Raw genomic sequence first — 22,299 nt, forward strand, 5'->3', positions numbered from 1 at the left:
TATATTCATAAATATTTTATTATAATTACATATTATGAATAATATATTCATGCCTAAATTTAATTAATAATAACGAGGATAGAAACGCTTCCGAATATTTTTTTCATATCAAAACAACCATAAAAATGAGTGAAAGAAACAAGTTATCGAATGAACAGATAAATATCGGTAAGACAATAAACGATTCGTTTCGTGTTCACGACAGTTTTCCGATTGTATTCCCTTCAAACAACATGGAGAACGAACACAGATCGAAAAAAATCTAGTTCTAAAACGCGATGATCAAATCTCGCCACGGATTTCCTTTTACCCTCCGACCAATTTCACCAAACGAAAAACGTGACGAGGTATTTTGACGGAAGTTAAACAATGGAAAGTTGGGAACGTAAAAGGGGTGAAGGACAAAGAGGCGCGAGATCGGAACAAAGAGGGAGACATCCTCTCGTTTCAAGTTTTCTGATTAAATCTGTTCTTTGCCTTCAAAGTTCGGAGGTGAACGAGAGGAGAGGGAAGGAAAGAAGGGAGAAACGGGAGACCAACTACGTTTTCTTCTCGTTTAGCTGCGGAATCGGGCCATCAGGAGCACCAGGTGGGACGAGAAGCCCGGAAAAGAGAAGGAAACTGTGACTCTTCCGTCCGCTAACTGTCCTTACTTCGGTGATCAAGGAGAAATTCCAAAAAATTCTTCAAATTTTGTGGAGTTTGATTTAGGTTAGATATTGATTAGAAAATAAACGTATCGAATTGGTTATTCGAAATGGGGTGGATACAAAATATCCATTGAATAAATTTGTATATGTTAAATTTTTTTTTAAAAGGGTAATATTTATATAGATTAATTATATTATTCGATGAATGGTATATTGCGAAATTTACAATTGAAAATATTTATTATATTTGTAGAAAAAATAAGCCATATGAATTTTATTTAAACAATTTATCTTGACAAATCCTCTGCAAGTAGTCTTACCCTACGATATCTCATACTCAAATAGAAAAACGAATTATTACTTAATTTATTAAGAAATTACATGTATTAATAGGTATTAAAAAAATACTAGTTATAATAACAAAGAATTTAACTTAAATTATCATTTTTATTTAAAATTATTAATTATATCGTTGTTTAATCCAAGCTCAATCAAAATCCATTGTTCGGTTTCTCATCGAAGAATTTTACTTACTTTCAGAAGTAATTTTATTTTTTCCATAACTGAAAATTAATTAATCATGAATTATTTCAACATTCTCTAATATTTATTTTTTTCTATCCATTATGGCTTCGAGATCATTTTGCCTCAAAGAATCTTTTTTTCTAGAGTCATATATCATCGTGAATCAGCCAAAGAGGCTTTGTATCATTCATCGAACGAGTGTTCGAACAATAGCGAAATAATTGCGAAAATTTACTGATCTGTACTACTTTACTACGCTCTATTTAATCAGCTTTCTTTCATCTTGGATCTGATATCAGAAAATCTTTTTTATTGGAAAATGAATTGACTTAAGTTTTATAATTTTTATAATTTTTTTCTCTGTGAATTATTACATTATATTAAAGTATTGAATTATCGTGTTTCTTAAGTATAGATGTGATTTAAAGTAATCGAAGTGCTATGAAAGATAGCATATTTAGTTTTTTTTTTTTATATTTTTGAAAGTGATTCATGAGAAATACATTCCGTAAATGGACTCGATATATTGTTACAATGCACACACATCAAAAGATAAATATTGATGATAAATATTGACGTAGAATAATCGACATATTTCATGATAACTAAGTAAAAAAAGCAATGGAAGGATAGTTTCAGAGAAATGTTATAATTCATATAAAATATGAAGTTTTTTCACATAAATTATTAATATTATATAAAAATGTAGAATGTGGTTTAAAATAAAAATGTATACAAAGTATCACATTGCAACTGTGAAACATTAGAGTCAAAGAAATGAAATATGAATCTCTATTTTAAAAAAATAAATATTTTTAATTTGTTGCAAAGGCAAAATAAATTTTTTATTTTTTTTATAGGAAAAAATTTAATTTCTTTCTTCTAATTATTTGATATATCAATTACATCTTAAATATCATCTTAAATATATGAAAATATGAAAAATAGAAAAGATACAAATTTTTTAGAAAAATAATTTTTAACTTATATATTTTAATTAACATATCAATAAAAACTTCACTAAAGAAATAATTCAAAAAGGTCAATGATGAAGTTTCTAAAAAAAATTACAAACATCGCAGACAGTGTATTAACAATCCTGTCACGTTTCGAAGATAATTTTAAAATACATGTGTATTTGGCGCATTAAATAAGAAGAATATTGAAAAATATATTTACCGGTAAAGCGATTTAAAGGCCGCAATAAATTCCTGTGGGAAGCCGATTTTGCTGGTGCTTTGATTGCGTTTTTAGTATCCCAAAGCGATTACCGATCTATTGTTTTTATTTCCGCAATATATTTTCAAGGGGGTATCTCTAATGTCAAGGCAAGACTCGTTTTCGTGTCGTAAAAATTGGCCGAACAAAACCTTCGAACAAGTTCTATCTTTTTTTCTTTGTGTTTCATACGTTTCATATGTGCTCTATTTTACATGAGTTCATACCGAATAATATTTTTTCTAAAAATAGTATCTGCCGCATTGCGATTTAACTTTCCGCGAAAGTGCAATTTATTTTATTGTAGATTAATTATGGAATAATTTAAACCGATTTTCTTTTTACTTATTTTACTAAATTTTTTAGTTTATTTAACTTCTTTTTTTTAAATTTAATTTGAGAACTAATTGTTCTGCAATATCTTATCGTATCTTTCTTTTCTTTTGCAATCGAGTCACAATTTTGATGATTTTATTTTTTCAATATTTTTTAATATTGTTGTCATATCACATATGTTTTATTGATTAATATTTTTTAATTCCATAGTTTGAGAAAAAAAGAAAGATAATTAGATTATAAGGGAGGTAGCCACGTATAAAAGGAGATTCTCTGTGAGATAATCATTAGTTTAAAGAGGATTCCACTTTTAGTGACGTAATTTCTTCGCAAATTATTTTGAAAATTTGAATTTTTAGTTCATAGATAATGTTTTCAATGTTGAATGTGGATCAAGTCATTATAATGATGATTTATTTATTAACTTGTAATTAATAAAGATATACTTTATCCATTATATTAATACTTACTATTTAAGTACTCTTCAGTACTCTCAAAATTATATCTATTTATTCTTCCCATTTTTTGTCATATTATCACTTTTCTTTTGTATTTTTCAAATTTTAATTCATATAAAATATTTTCATATTTTCAAATGCAAATCTTCTATTTTTAGAAAAATCTAATTAAAAAATAGAAAAAGAAAATAAATATAAAATGACATTAATAGTTATTAGCTTATTTATTCAATGGAAGGACAAATAATAAAAAAAAAAAAAGGAAAAGTTATTTGAAGCACTTGTCAAAAATTTTCTATGTCTAAAAAAAACATGTACAAAACATGCATAGAACAAATCAGATACGAAAAAGATTGATACTTATTTATATAAAAACGTTGATCACTGATGATTAACAAACATTAAAACAAATTTCTTCCTTTAATCAAGATTAGTAAGAATGGACCGAACATCGCGGAATAGAATCTCGGTTTCCAATTTACTTGAACCATTAAGTTGGTCGCTCGTCGCCAGTATTCCTCGTAGGGGAAACAAAGCGCTTTGTAGAGTCCTCCGTAAGCCCGCATGAGCTTTGATTTCAGGGCGCGTTAAATCGCCGCTGACTCGCCAATTAACGCGGCTTCATCGTTTCGAGCAGCCTTGGCGAACAATTAGCCTAACTTGCTCGACAAATAAAACTTGTTCCACGTTAGGATGAGCTGGTTCACGTGAACGGGCCAGAGAAGAGTCAGTTGTTTTCCTTCGATTTGTCTTACCGCCATCGAGTGCCAAATTGCGACAAAAGTTCATTATTCAAAATTGCGGACGAGCAGAATATAAATTTTTAATGTTCATTTATGAAATATATCAAAATTATATTTAAGAGAATTAAATTTGAAATATATATTGTAATATTCATGATTAATTATTTCATTATTTTTATATATTTTAAACAAAATGCATTCTCATTATTATTATATAATTTCAGTTATTTTTAAGATAATGAATTTTTTAATATGCAATATACGGCAAATTCAAATTAATTGCATACCAACTGCTGAACACAATTCACTTCATTATAAAATAATCTTTAATTTCATATGTTGCGAAATAATGACGCTATTATGATGATAAATTATTTATTAAAATAATTTAATTTTATGTAAAGAAATTTTTTTTAAAAGTATTAAAATTAAAAAACGAGAATATAATAAATATCAAGAATTTAAACGTGAAATTACTTGGGTAGTAAAGTAGGTAGTGACTGTAACGAGTCAGAAGCTGGTAGTTGATCAGGCTGGCGCCATCTGACGGGAAAAGTTCGAACAACCGTAGCAGTTTCTAAAAATGTCGTCGAATAAAAGCGCGGGTGATATTCTGAAGTGAAATTTAAGAAAAAACCATGGAATTTTCAACCCAATTTCATCAAATTAAAGCAGTCCATATTCTCAACCCGTTGGAATTCTACATCAAATAATCGTAAGTCATTTTTTAGCGAATTCATCGCTTTAAATTTACAATTTAATTTCGTACATGATTCTTTTCTGTCTTCCATTACTGTGTCGTATTCTATTCAAACTTCTAATTGTAGCATCTCTATAATTGCGTAAAATTTTCCTTTTTCTTCTTAATTGCAAGAGAGGAAAATAAAAAGAAGAAATAAAAAGTAGTTTTAAATGATAATTCTATTATTATCTTGATAGATTAGTGTCTTGTTTCCAATTTATTTCCAATACTATGTATGTATTATTATATATATATATATATGTATCTATGCATATGCGTATGTATATATTATATATTATATAATATATATTTATATATATATATATATATATATATATATATATATAAATTTATAAATTTCATTTATTTAAACTGTTTTGAATTTTGAGAATAATTTAGAATTCTTTTTCTTTAATAAATAAAAATAAAAGAGACATAAAATAGAAGATAAAATAGAAAAGGAATATATATATAAGAAATTAGAAAAGGAATCATATACAGTACAAATTGTTTTTAATAAGTTTTTGATTGAAATCATTTTTAATTGTTAGTGTTATTTTTTTAAGATTTTTTTTTTTTCTATATAGTAACATATTTTCTAAATCTATTTTTTTTAATTCTCTGATTCTTCAATTATTTTGATTCTTTAATTCTTTAATTATTTTGATTCTTTAATTCTTTAATTATTTTGATTCTTTAATTCTTTAATTATTTGAAAATTAAGTAGGTATCAAAGATTAAAGTAGGTAAAAAACTATAAAGGTGATGATAAAATATATAATAAATTGATTGATATGGTTAACATAAATTTATCTGTAAAAATAATTCATCTTTATATGTCAAGATTTAAAAATAAAAATCCACAATAAATTTTGAACATTTTTATAAATAAATGAATGTCAGTTTCCAAATATATTTAAATATATATTTATTGCTATGATATATGATAAACACTTCAATATTATATAAATATTTTTTGTATATCATAAACTATGTTATAAAGTTTTAAAATCACTAAAGCAGATAATAAATATTTTTGTTTAAAATAATGCTTGTAAATATTATATATATACTTATAAATATTAGGATATTTAAGAAAAAAATAAGCTGAATTCAAAAAAATCATTTGGAAATTATTCAAGCATGATTATTTTATAAAAAATTTCTTATTTGTACGTATATTTAGTAATAAAAATTTGATTATTATATGTACAATAAAATTATATATTTCTCTTATTAATATTTGTCATATTTCTCGATTACTGATTTAATCAATTTTGCTATTTGCATGTGCTCAATTCATATATTTATATTATATTAAAAATCTCATCAATTATGTATAATAAAATTAACATTTTTCATGTTTCAACATCGTTTAAACAATTTTGGTATTCGTTATTATTAGATTTTTCATGATATTTTTTGTTATTTTATTTTATGTATATTATATTAAATGATTATATGAATCAAATTTACATTTTAGACAAATTATCATTACAATTTTTTATGTAATTTCTTTTATAAGAAATGAATTTTCAATTATTAATTTTCATAAATTAATTTGACGAAATCTGATTCATATTGATCTTTTTCATAATAATTTTAAAACAAGGGATATTTTAAATGAAATATCTGAAATTTAATTATAATCTACATTTAATATTTCAAATCTCAGTTCATTTTAATGTGACAACTCTATGTATAAAATAATTGAATCTAATTTTAGTTGCATATATTAAGTCAATTATATGAAAAATATATTTAATTTAAAAAAAAACAGATGAAAAATGTCGTGAAATTTTTCATATCGAAAAAAAAAAGGAAAAAACAAGTCAAAATTTCCACGCATGATCATTATTTGGCAAATAATTTCTCTACTATTCTATAAGTTTTAAGAAGGGGAATTCATTTCTTCTCTTGTTAATCGTAGCGTTTATACGATGAAAGGAAACGCGAGGAAAGCCGCGATTAAACGAAAAACAAGAAGTTTGCCTTACAATTATCGAATGCGAGGAACATACCGGAATACGTGTGTCGTCCCATGGCCTTAGTAAAAACGTGACGGTGCACGTGTTGCCATGTCTGTTAGAAATGAGCGCAAAACTAAAAAGATGGACAGAATCGCATGTGTTAATGACGGTTTTTATCGGTGAAAATAATTAACGCTCTCTTCTGTAAAGAATTAATAGAATATAAAGTTTGCGATAGAGCGTGGGAACGCGTAAGGAGTTTAATAGAAAAGTGGTATAAGTGATAAACACATTCTTCACAAACAAATTTCTTGCAAGAAAGTTAATTTAATTAATTATTAATTATTAATTCAATTAAACGGGAAAGTAAAACGATAGATATGTGGAAAGATAATAGAAAAATTTAATTTTGAAATTTAGAATTAGGAATTTAGTGGAAAAATGATGAAAATAAATCTGTAAATTTAATTTTTCAAGAAGATAAATTAGGTAGGAAAGTAATCAATAGATGTCTACAGGAATAGAAAAATTCCATTCGATTTTGAGACAGGATTTAATTTTTATTATTAAATTTTATCTAATTTAAATCTGAATAGTTATCGAATTTAATTCATTTTCAATGAATTATTCATTTTAAATTATTAAAGTTTGATTCTGCAATATTATTTTTGGTTCAAATTTATTTATTCGTATTTATAATTTCGATTGATCGATACATTTATCAGATACATTTATCTTTATTGTGATATCGTGATATTTCTCTTTAGATTTACAGTTGCTTTGGATTTTTTAGTTTTTATTCCAATTAAAACTAATCGTGTAATTATATACATTGATTTAAAAAATTGCTAACATATTAACTCCGTAATAAGTCTAGAAACAATCACTCACTAAAAACAATCCAGTCCCGGAGCGATTTACCAACAGGCCAAACGTAAATTTACAAAAGCGTAGTAGTGAGATCGCGTTAAAACCGGATACACCATTTATCTTCATTAGCCGGTTACACCACGGTTTAGGATCAATCGTTGATTTCGAATGCATTGTTTCTCTTCTAGCGATTCGCATCCCCAGTTTGCAGAAATCGATCGTTTCGACGCCGATCTCGTGTCAATCTATCGCGCGCGTGAACGCGCCGAATTGGCCGATCATCTCCATGGAGAATTGCAGCACGAGTTTTTTAATCGAACGGAAGCGGAACCGTGGATCAGTAGCCGTGAAAATTGAGGTAAACGTTTGCCTTCTGTTAGAACCAAGTGATCGGTATCGCTTCTGTACTGGATTTGGAACGAATTAAAATAGCCGTGAAACGGATACGTGAAATCGATTTTTGTCACGGGCTGGAAGAATTTTTCCTTCTTATGAAAATTTCGAGGGCTTTCGGACGAGAGTTTGCTCCACGAGAGAGAAGGATTTGAGAAGCTCTCAACTTTTTGTCGAGATCTGACACTGATCGTTATCGTATTACATGGTCTTGTCTTTTCCCCCTTTATTTTTTCTTATTTCTTATTACATTATTAGATGGAAGTTTCTGTTAAGCTAACTTGTTTTATATTTATTTTTTTGAAAGTCGTTTAATTAGGAATTTTGATGGATGATTTTTATAGATTATCAGGGGAGGAAAATGTTAATTGATATTGTAAAGTTTGATTTGAAAGGAATATTGTAATAATTTTGGCAAATGAAGGAAACGAAAGAAATTAATTTTTTGTTAATTCTGTATAAAATTGCTTTATTTGATACTACATTATTATTTTACATAATCTTCCTTTTTTTTTTTATTATTAGTTGGAATCTTTTGTATAAAATTATCAATACTTTTTCTTTGATCTTCTTATATTTCATTTTTTTGAAGGTGATTTGATTAATTTGAAGATGTAAATCGTGATAAGAAGATGTTAAGAAGAAGATGTTAATGAATATTGTTGTAGAAGGTTATTAATTATTGTAAAGGATTTAGTTTATTATTAGTTAGTTGATATTGAGATCGCCTTATTCTGACACTAATTGTTGTATTACGTGGTTTCGTTTTTTTTTTCCCTCTATATTTTTTATCATTAGTTGGAAACTCTTGTTGGTACTAGAGTTTGGTTCTTCTTTGTTTTTTTTTTATGTTTCGATGATAGTTTGATTAATTTGAACATGTAATTCTGTGAAAAAGTTGTTAATGAATGTTGGCAGCTTAATATAGAAAGCTATTAATTATTTCGTGCAGTGTTCATGGCGTGTGTTTAGGATAATAAAATGAATGAATTTAGTTAATTATTGCTTCAAAAATTGTTATTAAAAATTCAAAGAAAATAATTTTAAAATATAGATATACTTCATGAATTAATATCAGCTCCTTATCTACTATCTATTTGTGCAACTTCATTCTTTTTTAAATATATATTAGAATTATAATTAATTATTATTACAAGAATAATTCTAATGATTATAAATTTCTTGATGGAAAGAGAAATTGCAAAAATAAAAATAATTCAAATTTAATTCTTCGGTTTTTTTGAAAAGTTAAGTATAACAGTATATATTACGATTAAAATTTAAAAATTCATACTATCTGTACTTAATTAGTTCGATTTTTATGTAGCTTATGAATTATTAGGTAATTATAATTGGTTTTATTTTCACGACGCATAGTTTATTATTCAAAACTCATTATATTCATTACTTTTCTTTAAGAATCAATACATTGTCGATTCTATCTTGGAGATTTCATGTGTTCAGTATTATTTATGTTACTTTTGTATTTATGATATTATGAAAATTGAAAAACAATTTCTTGATCATAAGAAATGATTTCTATTGTAACAACTTCATAATAAAGAGGAAAGATTTTCGATGCTGTATCGTCCCATGAGAGGAATCTTAAAACGAAAAATTGGTTTGGTTGAGCAAAATATACTTTTTCTTCTTTTAATAGGATAGAAACAATAATGTTTTTCATACGTTCATGTTGGAAATTTACGATTTTTTTAGAAAACATATTTTTGAAGTGCTTTTTGATGGGTGAATGAAACCAGATCAATCGAGTTATTTATATATAATTTATAGTTGAAATCTTATAATATATATTTATTATTTTTTATAGTTAAAATATTTATTTTATGATTCTTTTTTTAGTCTTGTTTCGAAAATAATTTGATTAACATCTTTACATATTATTAACAAAAGATTATTTAATTTTTTTCATTATATTATTAAAATTAACAAAATATTTATAAGATAATAGATTGTCAATTAAAAAAATGATATTTAAACAATAATTATTTCTGTAATTTCCATTTTTATCTTTATGATAATCCGCTTTTGCATCAAAATTTCATTAAACGAAAGCATACTTCACAACTTCGTTCTTTAAACTTTTTCAACACTTTGACAACATAGATCTATCGTTCTTTTTAATTCTTTATTTAATTAAACAGAAATTATGCAAATAAAAGATTTGTATTAATTAATAAAATAAAATTATTTCACTGACTATAAATATATATATGTATATAAATTCTAATATTTATTTAGTATATGTATATCTTTTTCATCTGGATAAAAATAATTATTCATAGAGAAATTCTTTAATAAACGAATAACCGAGAAACTTCTCGCCTTATAAGAATCTTACGAAACGATCGTTTGCAACTAATAATACAGTTTGTTCCATTAATTCAAAATTGCGCGAAACATTTCAACTCATGATTGATCATTAACTCTTTTGGTGACGCTCATTTTGTTGTAATTTCTGCGCAAAACGTGGTTGTATATTAGGAGAATATACACCCTAGGAAGGTTTTCATCGATCCATTTCCATGCGGACGTTGAAATCTCCGTATATATTCGCCGAATCAAACTTGTCAGGCGTTGAAATCTTCGCTCTCGAGCTTCCTAAAATTCTCCCTTCCATGGATGAAGGAAGCTTCAAGGAAATAGAATCGCGTTTAGAATTCGAAATTCTCTCCCATCGAAGCTCTCTCATCGTAGACGTCGAGTTAAGGGAATGTAAAGAGAAAGACTAAAAAGGTAACTTGAAAATAGTTCTGTACGTATCAGGAGAACATGTCAACTTGGAAATAGGTTTAAAGCAGTTAAGGATTTATTTAAGATTCTTCTTGGCAATTGTTTTTTCAATATTCTATTACTATTTAAATAATAGATAATAATTTTTATGAGAAAAAGTGCAAAATGTTTTTGATTAGTCTGTTGACAATATAATAAATCTATTAAATATTTATTTAATAATAATAATTTATTTTTAAGGTATTTATTTATACTCTATGAGAAAACATAAAATATTCGCGCGAGAGGAGAAAAATTGCGCTAATTTTATAGCTATTACAATGCTAAGCATGCGATTTTTAGACTCATATTTCGGTAATAAATATCGATTATCGAAGCGAGCTTTTAGCTGCGGCGAACCACAGTATATTGAGCTTCACGAATCTATATGACGTATGGCGCTAAAATGAGGCCGTGATACATATATTAAAGAAGTATGGTCATAATCATTTCTCGAAACTATTCTATAATAGTTTAAACAGTATATAAAATCCACATAACTTATATTTAATCGATTTTTTTTACACGATTAAAAAGCACATAATCGTCAAATATGAATCTTTTCTTTAAGATTACATTTCATTATTTGTTCATCAAAATTTTGAACAAGTTTCAGCCTTACACAAAAATCTATTAAAACTCAAACATACGTAAAATGCACACATGCACATTTTTAATAAAAACATTCATTTGTTCCTTCATCAAACGAATAAAATTGGCATTCACCACAAAAAAAACTCCAATAAAAAACTTCAAATCAATTACTATTCACGATTAACGTATAAAATACTTTATCTAAATCGCAAAACTTCCTCCCTCTTCACTTCATTTCCACTTTCTTCGTTCCACGCCTCGAATAACTTCAAAACCAATTCTAATTTCGAAAAAGGATCTCGGTTACCCGCTCGCACGAACTTTAAACTTTATCTCGAGGTAGGTCCAATTTAAGCTGCTTAATAATTCGAATCAGTCCGACCAAACAAGATGTTTCAAGGGCGTTAGCCACTCAGGATTCCTCGTGCCTCGAATCGTATCAGACAGGGCCTGCCTTATCGAGATTTCGTCCGGTAATCCCGAGAAGCAGCCTCCCCAAGTCTCCACGCAACGAATTAATTAAAGTTCTTCTTCGAGTTTCAACCACTTTTCGCCGCCTCGCATTTTTCATCTCCCCCTCTCTCGGTTCATTTTCAACCGTGTGCTCTTAATTAACTATAGTCTCTCCCCGGGGTTAAGCAAAACTCGCGGAACGATCGAGTTTAAATAATATTCGTGGTTCACCGCGATATTCGAGCATTGCTCGAACTGTGTTTAAACAATTTGCATGAAACAGGGGATGCAAATTAGAGGCTTGCTATTTGGGAAGTGGACGGTGTGTAAGAGTAACTAAGTGTTTTCTCGTTTCTTACTTTGGATTAATTGAAGTTTCCGGGAGAGAGATGAATTCGTTTTAAGTTAAGCAAGAACAGGGAAAGAAAATCGAACTCGTGACCTTTCGGCCAGAAAACCGAAATTCTGTTATTCATATGGTTTTTTATATTTTTATATTTTTGAGAAAAGTTAAAGAAACACAAAAATCGTTAAAGTAGTACGATTAATAAAGAAATATTTAATTATATTTAAATATATTTTTATATTATTTTTCAAGAAAATAAAGTTTTTAAATTCTGTGAGAATCTTGACGTTTTATTGGAATTTTTGATGGATTGGAAGGAAATTTTCATGGAAAATTTTGATCGCTTAAGGGATCATCGTAAGAATTCCAATCTTCGTGAATCATACTTTTTTTTTTTTTTTTTTCTTTTAAATCTTTTTTAACTTCAATTTGAAACATATGAATAAAGTAAGTATTGATTAATGTATGTACTTTTATAAAATTTTTATTTTTTATTTTTAAGAAAAACTTTTGATATAAATTGATGATGAATCAGTTAATTATTAACATTCGAGAAAATTAAAAAGATAATTATAATAATATTGGATGGTAAGTTAGTTTTAAAGAATTTTCAAGAAAAGAATTTCTAATTATGTTTGAGATCTTTATATTTATTTATTTTTTTTGTTTCGTTTCTTTTTTTTTTTTTTTTTTTCTTTCTTGTCCACTTTTGCGATGTTGATCTTGAATCGTCTTAATGGAAAGAGTTTTATATACTTTGAAACTCGAATCCCTGAATCTTTTGCCCTCTTTTACTTAAAGGAGTTTGCAATTTTGTGGAACAAGTTGGTAAATAGAAATAAGCGAAAACGAGATGCAAAGGCATACTTGTATTTTAGTTATCTCGTTGAATTTTCATTTGAATCGATACAGACAGATAGGTGAAATTCTTGGTGGATATAAACTTGCGTTAATCACGTTTCAATCTTTCAATCTTCTTCCAATATATCTCTATCAATAATTCCACAATAATTTATGAAAGGCAATATTTATAAAAAATTACATTCATCACTCTAAAAAAATCAATCAAATATCTAATTTATTTCATTACAATCGTTGAATGCAATTATTGTAATGCAAATTCGATTTTCACAAAATGAGATTATTGGTTTTCTACAAAATTTTTATTCCAAAAAAAACTAACTCAAATTCTACATTTTACATTCTATATTCTAATAATTCAACATTCAACTTTTAAATTTTATACGATGGCATAAATTTAAATTATTCCGAATATTATAAATATTTACAAACATATTTTACAAAATAGATTAGTATTAGGCATTGAAATATTAACTGCAATTTACAACAATGGCGGCTAATATTTCTGAAATGAATGAAGAAATTCTTCTAACCATTTCTTCTCGAATCTTTTTGTTTCAGAAATAAATTATGATTTACTCGAGGCTGCCATGGCGTCTGTCGATACGGACGACAATAATTTGTACATGGACGATGGTCTCGATGGATTTCCAAGTTTTGGCTTCCGACCCGGATCCGAAGTTAAACAACCCTATCGATTATATCTGCCAGAAAAATTGCCAGCAGAGTTCACCCTTGTGGCAACTTTCAAACCGATGTCCTTCAGGACCAGTTATCTCTTCGCGGTTTTGAATCCCTTTGAAACAGTGGTGCAATTAGGAATTCGTATATCGGTAAGTGTAACTCTACGTATCATAAATTTTTTCAAAATTAACATTTGCATCTATTATGCTTTGATATTTGCAGAGCATCGATATTTCATTGTGTTATATTTGACTGAATAGGTAAAATAAAACGAAGCTTATTTCAATTGTATAAATATGTAAAAATATACAATTTGATAATTTAAACGATAGAAGTTTTTAAATGTAGAAATTTCATTTCATCACAGAATAGAATTTCATCAATAGAATTTCATCGTTAGTTTAAAATTAAGAATTCATGTTTTCGTCACGTCAGTAATACAAAATTTCAAACAATAGAATCACTAGAAAATCCAAAAATATATGGCTGATAAATGACACTAAGAAATCCATTCAACGTTTTCAAGAATTCGCCTTTTTCCGACATATCGCGTCTCGATAAAACTATGAAATAAGATAAAAGAAAAAAGGAAAAAAAGGAAAAAATCGAACGATATAAAACTGAATATAAAAGTAATTGGAAAATCGGCAAAAATTTCCAACTAAAATCGGTCGATTTACAAGAAAACGAGTGCAGTGGCGCGATAGAGACTTTTAAGTCGACGTTTTCCTATCGGCGGATGGAGGGAATTTCCTCATGTTTCCTAATACCTTCGAGGCCGTTGTTACATTACGGGTCTTCAAATTTCTTTGAGATCTTTCACGTTCTCTCGCGGCACCGTTTTCCACGGATAATATGGAGGTATACGTGTTTCGCAGCGAAAGCAGCCACCTTCGATCTCGAGAAGTGTGTACGATCCCCGCGAGGATCGATAGAGACCGCGGGAAAACAGCTCGACTTTCGAATCCCTTGGTATTTCCTGTTCGAAGTCGAGAACGAGTTCGATATAATTTTTTATGACGAATACGAATCCAGTTCTGGTTTGTTGATTCGAAATTGGGAAATTTCTGGATCTTTGATATCACGTTCATATGTTTGTCTTTTTTACTTTTTAGATATCAGTTTGATATCTGGAAGAACTGAATGAGATTTATTTCGAAATTTTTGAATTATCAGTTTGTAATAAGTATTTAAATATTTTATCTATTATTAGATTATTGGATTAATGATAATAAAGTAATTATATTTTTGACTCAATGAAATATATAAATGTTTGATAATTTTAGATAATTTTAAGGCTATTGCATTTAGTAATTTTAATTTTTCATATTCAATCATCAGTCGAAAAGAAACAATTTATAAGACATTTATTTATATCGATTTAAAATAGCAAAAATTTTGAAAAATTTCTAATCTAACCACATTTAAAAAATTTTCAAAAAATTATATTTTTACAATAATGAAATAAAAGCTTGTATCTCATCTACTAATTTATATGAATTTTTATAATTTTCATTCTACGATAGGATGGACCAGGCACCAATCAAAATGTCTCATTGGTTTACACCAATTCCGACTTGCATTCGCATTCAGAAGAGGTGGCGAAATTCACGGTGCCGAAGTTGTCGAGAAAATGGTCTAAAATCGTTATTAGAGTATCAACGACGGATGTCACTTTGTATCTGAATTGTCACGAGATGGCCAGGCAACGAGTGACAAGAATTCCTCTGGAATTGGTGTTCGACACAGCCAGCACGTTATACATCGCTCAAGCTGGACCTCATATCCAAGAAAAGTACGATGTAAGTACATTGTCAATTATTATTGAAATTAATTTGTTTGAACGGCACTGAACTAAATTGAATCTGTTTTGATTTTAACGATAACGAAGCTGTCTAATATGAGACGACAATTGAAACGATAATTTTATTGAATTAATATTCATTTTTCTATATAACTATTTTGAAATTTGTGATTACTAATTTTAAATATTATGTGTTACGTAGTTTAAAACGTGTATTTTATTAAAAACTACAATTTTAATTTTAATATCGATAGAAAATTTTGTATCAATGAATTAAGTTTTGGAAATATTTAATTATTCAATCAAATAAAAATTATTTTATCAGAAAATTTTATTAAAAATATAATAATTTTAGCTTCAATTTTTCTTTTTTAATGAATTAAAATTTTGAAAATTTTGATCAGTTGATTATATTAATTATTATCAATTTAATTATTGATGTTTATAATTAACAAACAAGAAAACAGATTCAACTTTGTTTTCCGAACTATTGCTATCGTCTTCTTACAAAATAGTTCGTTCGAGAAACATTCTGTGAAAATAGCAACTTCATTAGAAGCAAACGAGTTCGAGAAGCGTCTTGCATCCACTTTTAGTTGGTGAAAAGACGAAGATGATCGGATGAAACGTTCAGAGCCGTTCCGTTCTAAAGTACTAAAACTTGTTTCTCCAGTCTCGTCGAGTCGAACAGACTTGCCAACGATTACAGATTAACCTCGAAATGCAATGGTCACAGAAGCGTAAGTAAGATATTTCTATATATATGTATGAGTTAATAAAAATTTAATATTACATTAGTTTATAAAAACAAGTTAGATGAGAGAAAAAAGTGAATTCATTGAATTAAGATAATATTTATATGTATTTTAACAGAAGAAGAATTAGAGAAAAAGGTAAGTAGTATTTTATTAAAAAGTATTTGAAAAATTCTATTAAAATTTAATTTTTTCTTTTTCAAAAAATACAAAATAATTTAAGCTTTTTAAAATCGACAAAATTGCATTATGCAGCAATATTTTTCAATCTTTTTTGCTTAACGTTGAATTTTAGTTTTTAAGATGAAAAAAAAAGAAATATTTAGAAAATATAAAAATATTTATAAATTTAACAAAGATCAGTATTTCGATTTAGCTAATATTAATAGAAACAAGCTTCTCTAAATAATATCGATTCTTATTTGTTCATAGAATATTATTTATAAATATTAAATATTTTCATCGTGTAAAACATCGATAAAATTCTCGCTATTTATTTATATATCATGAAATTTGATTGAGAAACATTGCTATAGAGAATTACATAATAAAGCATTGAATTAAATTTCAAGTTGAATAATCATCATAATTATCTTCATGAAATTTCACACAATGCGCGTTAAGTATTAAGCGATTATCGCAATAACTTAAGAACATTTATCACAATTTCGTCTGGTAATCGGATATAATTATTTGTAATTTTAAGACCGTATCCCTTCTAGTACATCGACTTTCTGGTTGCTGTTTCAAGTCGTCGTTTATTACGATAATTAACTTTCATATCGATGCACTCGGATTTTCCATATGCGTACATGGAAACAATGATTTATTTCGGCTCTTTGTTAATTAGCTACTGACGATAATTATTGCAATTTGGGGCGTTAGAACATTTCGTTATAATTATATAGTAACGCACTATTTGGTAGTGGATAATTACACTGTCGCGATTAATTTGCAAAATTACTATTTATGCTTTTCTATTTTTTATGATTTCATTTTTTATTATTTTCTTTTTATATTTTAGTTTTCAATTATTTTAATTACATGATATGAAATATGTTTTTCTAAAGTTCATTTTCGTCTTGAGTAATTTTTATTTGAAAACTTGATAACAGTCCTTGATAGTTTGATGTTTTCGATAAATTTTTTAATTTGTTCTTCTGTATATATTTTTGAAGTATTAATTTTATTAAATTTATTTAGTTTTTTAATAATTTATTAGTTAGTATTACATATTACAAGTCATATGTTTAATATTCAATTCTGAAAGAAGGATTGCGAAAATACATTTCATTCATGAATGGACAGTAAGTTCTGAGTTTTAAGTGTATAATGCAAATCTTACAATTACGTATTCTTTTCTTGAAATGCAAAGTTGTTTTCTAAGATTTTTAAGATTAAAATTATAAGATAAGGTAATCTTCTTTGATGTATTCAAGAAATAAAATATTTAAAATCATATTATGAAAAGAGCAATAACATATCTTAAATTTTTATATTAAGCATAAATTAAAATATCTACACAAATATAAAAAGAAATTTATACAAACTAGGAATCGAAATTTAATAACTTCGATTTGTAGAAGGATTAAAACAAACCAGAAAGTAATTAAAACGTCATATTGGCATCGTATCGATTTTATATTTATACGAATTTTTTTCCATTGTCTTTAGTTATTGAATTCAGCTTTGATGCAAGTTTCGAAAATTATAAATCATTTTATATGTAAAATCATATGTAGAATATTCGAATTTTTTTCGATTAACCCCTTATAAATTAAATATTTTTATTCTTTTTGTAAGAATAAAAATATAGCTTTCCATTCCATGGAATATGATGAAAAATACCATTACTTCGCTATAAAGATTATTACGGTCGATGAGAATGAAAAATGTGTCGTATAGAGCGAGATAATGATACAGGGAAGAATAATGTGAAACGAGGACAAAGTTACCAATCAATATTATAAAATATTGTTAATATTCGCATCGAATAAACATTTCTCGTTATTTGCTCGCGATTATCGTTGTGCTTTCTGTTATCAACTGTATTTCTGTTTTAATCTGTGTAAAACGAGTGAAGAGATATTATTGACTTTTGTGAAACATTGTTGTTAATATTATTTTAATGCACAAAAGTTATAGTTTTTAATTCTAACTTTAGACGAATAAAATTTAATGTAGTAGAAGTATTATAAAATATTAAAATTTAGAATCAGGTTTAACAATAATATGTATGACGATGATGATTATTTAAATTATTTACATATTCGTAAAAAATTCGTAAAAAAAAAAAAAACATAAAGAAGAAAGAAAATCAAATCAATCATAATCATAGCTCAATATAAAAATAATTGAAAGTAAAATATTTTTAAATCTCAATAAAATTTAAGTAAGGTAGTAGGATTTTTAGCTGACAAAAATCGTTTTGAGGAATCTTAATTTAGCTCGATTGAAATCGTCATTAAATATCTAAATGAAATCGAAATGGAATGACGAGTTTGGTGGTGATAAGTAAAATTGTCTCAAAATCGGGTTAACGCGACGAATAAATTAGAAGAATAGTAATTGCTATCAAATGAATATAATATGCGATCTGCATCTCTTGTGCTTTTTTTTTTGCATTTGTACCTTTCTCGAATATTTTTTTTATCATTGATGTTATTAATGTGTTGATTTATTTCTGAAGCTTTAGAAATAAATAAATTATATTATTTTCAAAATTTTGTATAGTTTTCATAATTATTTGATATTTTTTTTATTAATTATTTAGGTTGATGAGTATTCATTTAAATAATTAATGTATTTAATAATTTTTATTTATATATTAATATTTTTTTTTAATATCCAATATTTTATGTTTCTATATCTGATATTTTATTTAATATTGTGTTTCGGTATTTGACTTGTTTTCAGTTTTGAGAATTTTTACTGTACACATGCAAGTTCTTGAAATTTTAACATTAAAAAATATTTCATAATATCATTATAAAAATTACTCGCGAAATTATTATAATATAATAATTATAATAATAATATCTAATTACCTTAAGTAGGAAATAATAGGGTAAGCTTTTAATGAATATTTTCTACATTTATATATGAAAAATATTCTATTATCATAATTTATGAAATTCAAGGAAATTATAGACGTATCATATCTTTTATTATCATTTAATTGCATTTTGTGTATTAAAATATTGAAAAAAAAAATTATTCCTTTCATATCGTTGAACGTAAAAAAAATTTCAAATATCGAGATACAACGAAATCAAATTAATTCCGACTCGTTGAACCGACGAAAGCAATGTCTACTTTGCAAGAGACTTATTTTTCGTGTGTTTAATCTTCATCTCGAAGCAAGGCTGATAATTTAGAACGATTAATCGGCTAATTAATTCGACAGTGGCGATTTAAGCAGAATTTCGTCTCATCTGACGCACAGAATTTGATTGACAATTTATTTTCCGATTCGGTGATTCCGCGTTGTTTCAAAGGGTGAAAACAGAAAAATGGAATTCCATCCGGTGGAAAGCCGAATAACGTTCCGAATATCTTTTATTAATGGAATTATATCACTCGATCGGTGGAAATTGGAATCCGAGAGCATTTGATAATCTTCGTTGCAGCCGATTAAATTTTTATATTCGCATTTTCATTCGCTGATTGGAATTATTTTAAACATGTTAAAAAAAAAGAAAAAGGATAAAAGTCATTTCTTAATAGGATAGTAAAACTATATTAGGTAATGGTGTATAATTGAAATTATCAATTATGTGTCATAAAACATGGAAAAATAATTTTGAAAATTTATCTTGTTTTTCTTTTTCGAATTAATTCAGCCATATTTTCATTAATATAATTTTTAACAAAATTGCAAACGTCAATATTATTATTTATTGTTTATCTTACTTCCATTCTTATCTGGCAATTTCAATCTCTGCCACGATATTTGAGAAAACGAATATCTCCTCCACTTCATCATAACAAACTTTCGTATTATTTCTTTCTTTTTTCGATCTCTGCTTTTCTATGTTTCGTCTTTTCATTCTTTCGAAGCACTAATTCCTACAAATTGCATCCTAGATTCTTCGCGAGATATTTACTTAGCATTTTGGTAAGATGTTTATTATCGATGAGATGGTATCGTGAAGTATCATTAATTGATAAAATATTTATATAAGAATCGGATTTATCGAGACGAACTTAGCATATCGGAAAGTGTCCTTAAATTATCGAGTTTGTCTCAAACAATGAACCCCTTAAATTTTTTCTTTCGATATTAGAATTTCATAAATTGTGACTCGATCATGAATCCAGTAGAAATTATTCGATGCAGAATTTATTGCTATCAATTTCAAATTAATGCTTTCGTAATTTATTTGATGATGAACGATGACATATTCAGTGAACTTAAGTCAGTTCTATGAAGGATTTTGATTTGATTTTGTGAAATTTGAAGAAATAAATATTATAGTAGGAATTAATCCAGGTTTCTAAATATAATTTAGTTTCAGTTCTGGCCGTTTCAAAATTAATATAAATGAATTTCAGCGAGTTATAAATGTTACGAGATATCCTTGGATTAGGTAGATTAATTTTATTTATGGCAAATGTATTTTATATTTATTTTAAATTAAATTTATTAGAGATAAATAATATATTAAGATAGTTTCGATCGAAATTAGTTTATTTGAGTTAAATTCGTCAAAACGATTGAGTTGTACAATTCGATATAGTTGATTCGATTCGATCGATCGATGAAATGAAACGATTCGAGGGACCATCAAGATTTTCGATTGTCTAATTTTGGAAGATGATAAAGAAATAAGTGAAAATAAATGATAATTTGAATTAAATGTTAGATTTGAAATATTGGAAAAATTAAATAGTGAAATTTTTTGAGATATCTTTTTTAAGTGGATTTATTTCATTAAATTTTAATTGGATTGAAATATATTATTTTTTTAGAATATTAAAAATGAAATATTCTGACAATTCCTTAACTAATTATGATTAAAAAATGGATATAGCGAGAGTTATTAAATTTGAAATATTAGAATATAGTGACAGATATATCTTTGAAGAATTTATAAGATTTTTCTTTACAATGGAATGAAAAATTTGCAATAATTACGAGTAAAGGATTATAAATGTTATCACAATCTGAAATGTTAAAAAATTAACTAAAACCTAAGAATGTTCTTTTTATAATCTAAAAAAATTCATAAAATATTTTTTAGTTAACATAATTTTAACAAATTTTAGATAATAATTTTAAACTTGTTGAAAATCGTTAATATCGATCATGAAATATTAATGATACATAATAATAATTATTAAATTCTCGTATGACGTGAAACTTTATCGAAACAACGAAGATTCATTTGACTTGTTCTGCTGATTATTTATGCATGAAGTTAATTCTACATGTTCGTGATTATCGAAAGCTGTTCGAAGAAGGACAATTTGTTTTTTTCAATCTCATTCCAGAAAAACTGACCTCATAATTTTAAAATACAATTTTCCACAGAGAGTTTTAATATTAAATTACCCGCATAATTACTTGGTTACTTTCATTTCAAAGAAATCTCTCTCACTTTAAATAATATTTTTATATTGTGCCCCAATTTCGAATCACACGTAGCTCTTTGACGAATTACCAATTAACATAGCGTTTGATCGGTTCGTTTTTTCCACAAAATTTAATTTTCTTCCACCTTTCCAATATCGCATTTATATTTATTGACCTAAAAATACAAAAAACAACAGAAGTTTATTGGTAGTTCATGCATCTTTAACCCAGAAAACTAATAAATGTATTTATTTCTTTTTCCAAATATTCGATTGATTTTACCTTTCTTGTTTCAGTTGAATTCTTTCTCTTGTTTTATTTTTGAGATCGAGAATATATGCAATTGACAATTCTATTCTGGCTCTTAAAACACGTTTCTTAATTTTTCTTACATCTAATTTTACAATGATATTTACAAAATGTTCAACATTTTTAAATTTTTAACGACTACAATTTCTAAAGAATTTACAAACACATTTATCGAGGATGGAATTTAAATTTAATAGAATTTTAATTTTTAGAATCTTAGATA

The 22,299-nt window shown here is 26.6% G+C and overlaps 1 protein-coding gene across 10 annotated transcripts in view; it reads left to right on the forward strand.

Annotated features, from left to right (window-relative positions):
- Positions 1 to 22,299, forward strand: part of Mp (collagen XV/XVIII-type protein multiplexin) — a 334,556-nt gene that overhangs the window by 69,234 nt on the left and 243,023 nt on the right. For 9 of the 10 annotated variants that reach the window (XM_086910412.1, XM_086910414.1, XM_086910417.1 and 6 more), the window contains exons 3-4: positions 13,511 to 13,782; positions 15,160 to 15,435. In XM_086910412.1, the coding sequence (XP_086766538.1) occupies positions 13,511 to 13,782; positions 15,160 to 15,435 (548 nt within the window). Of the gene's footprint in view, positions 1 to 4,499; positions 4,646 to 13,510; positions 13,783 to 15,159; positions 15,436 to 22,299 lie in introns of those variants that run through there. The other variant, XM_086910420.1, reaches the window with a different exon arrangement.

This window comes from Apis florea, unplaced genomic scaffold (genome assembly GCF_048593485.1).
Source record: "Apis florea isolate Af1SG1 unplaced genomic scaffold, ASM4859348v1 contig_3184_pilon, whole genome shotgun sequence".
In the NCBI taxonomy this organism is placed as follows: domain Eukaryota; kingdom Metazoa; phylum Arthropoda; class Insecta; order Hymenoptera; family Apidae; genus Apis; species Apis florea.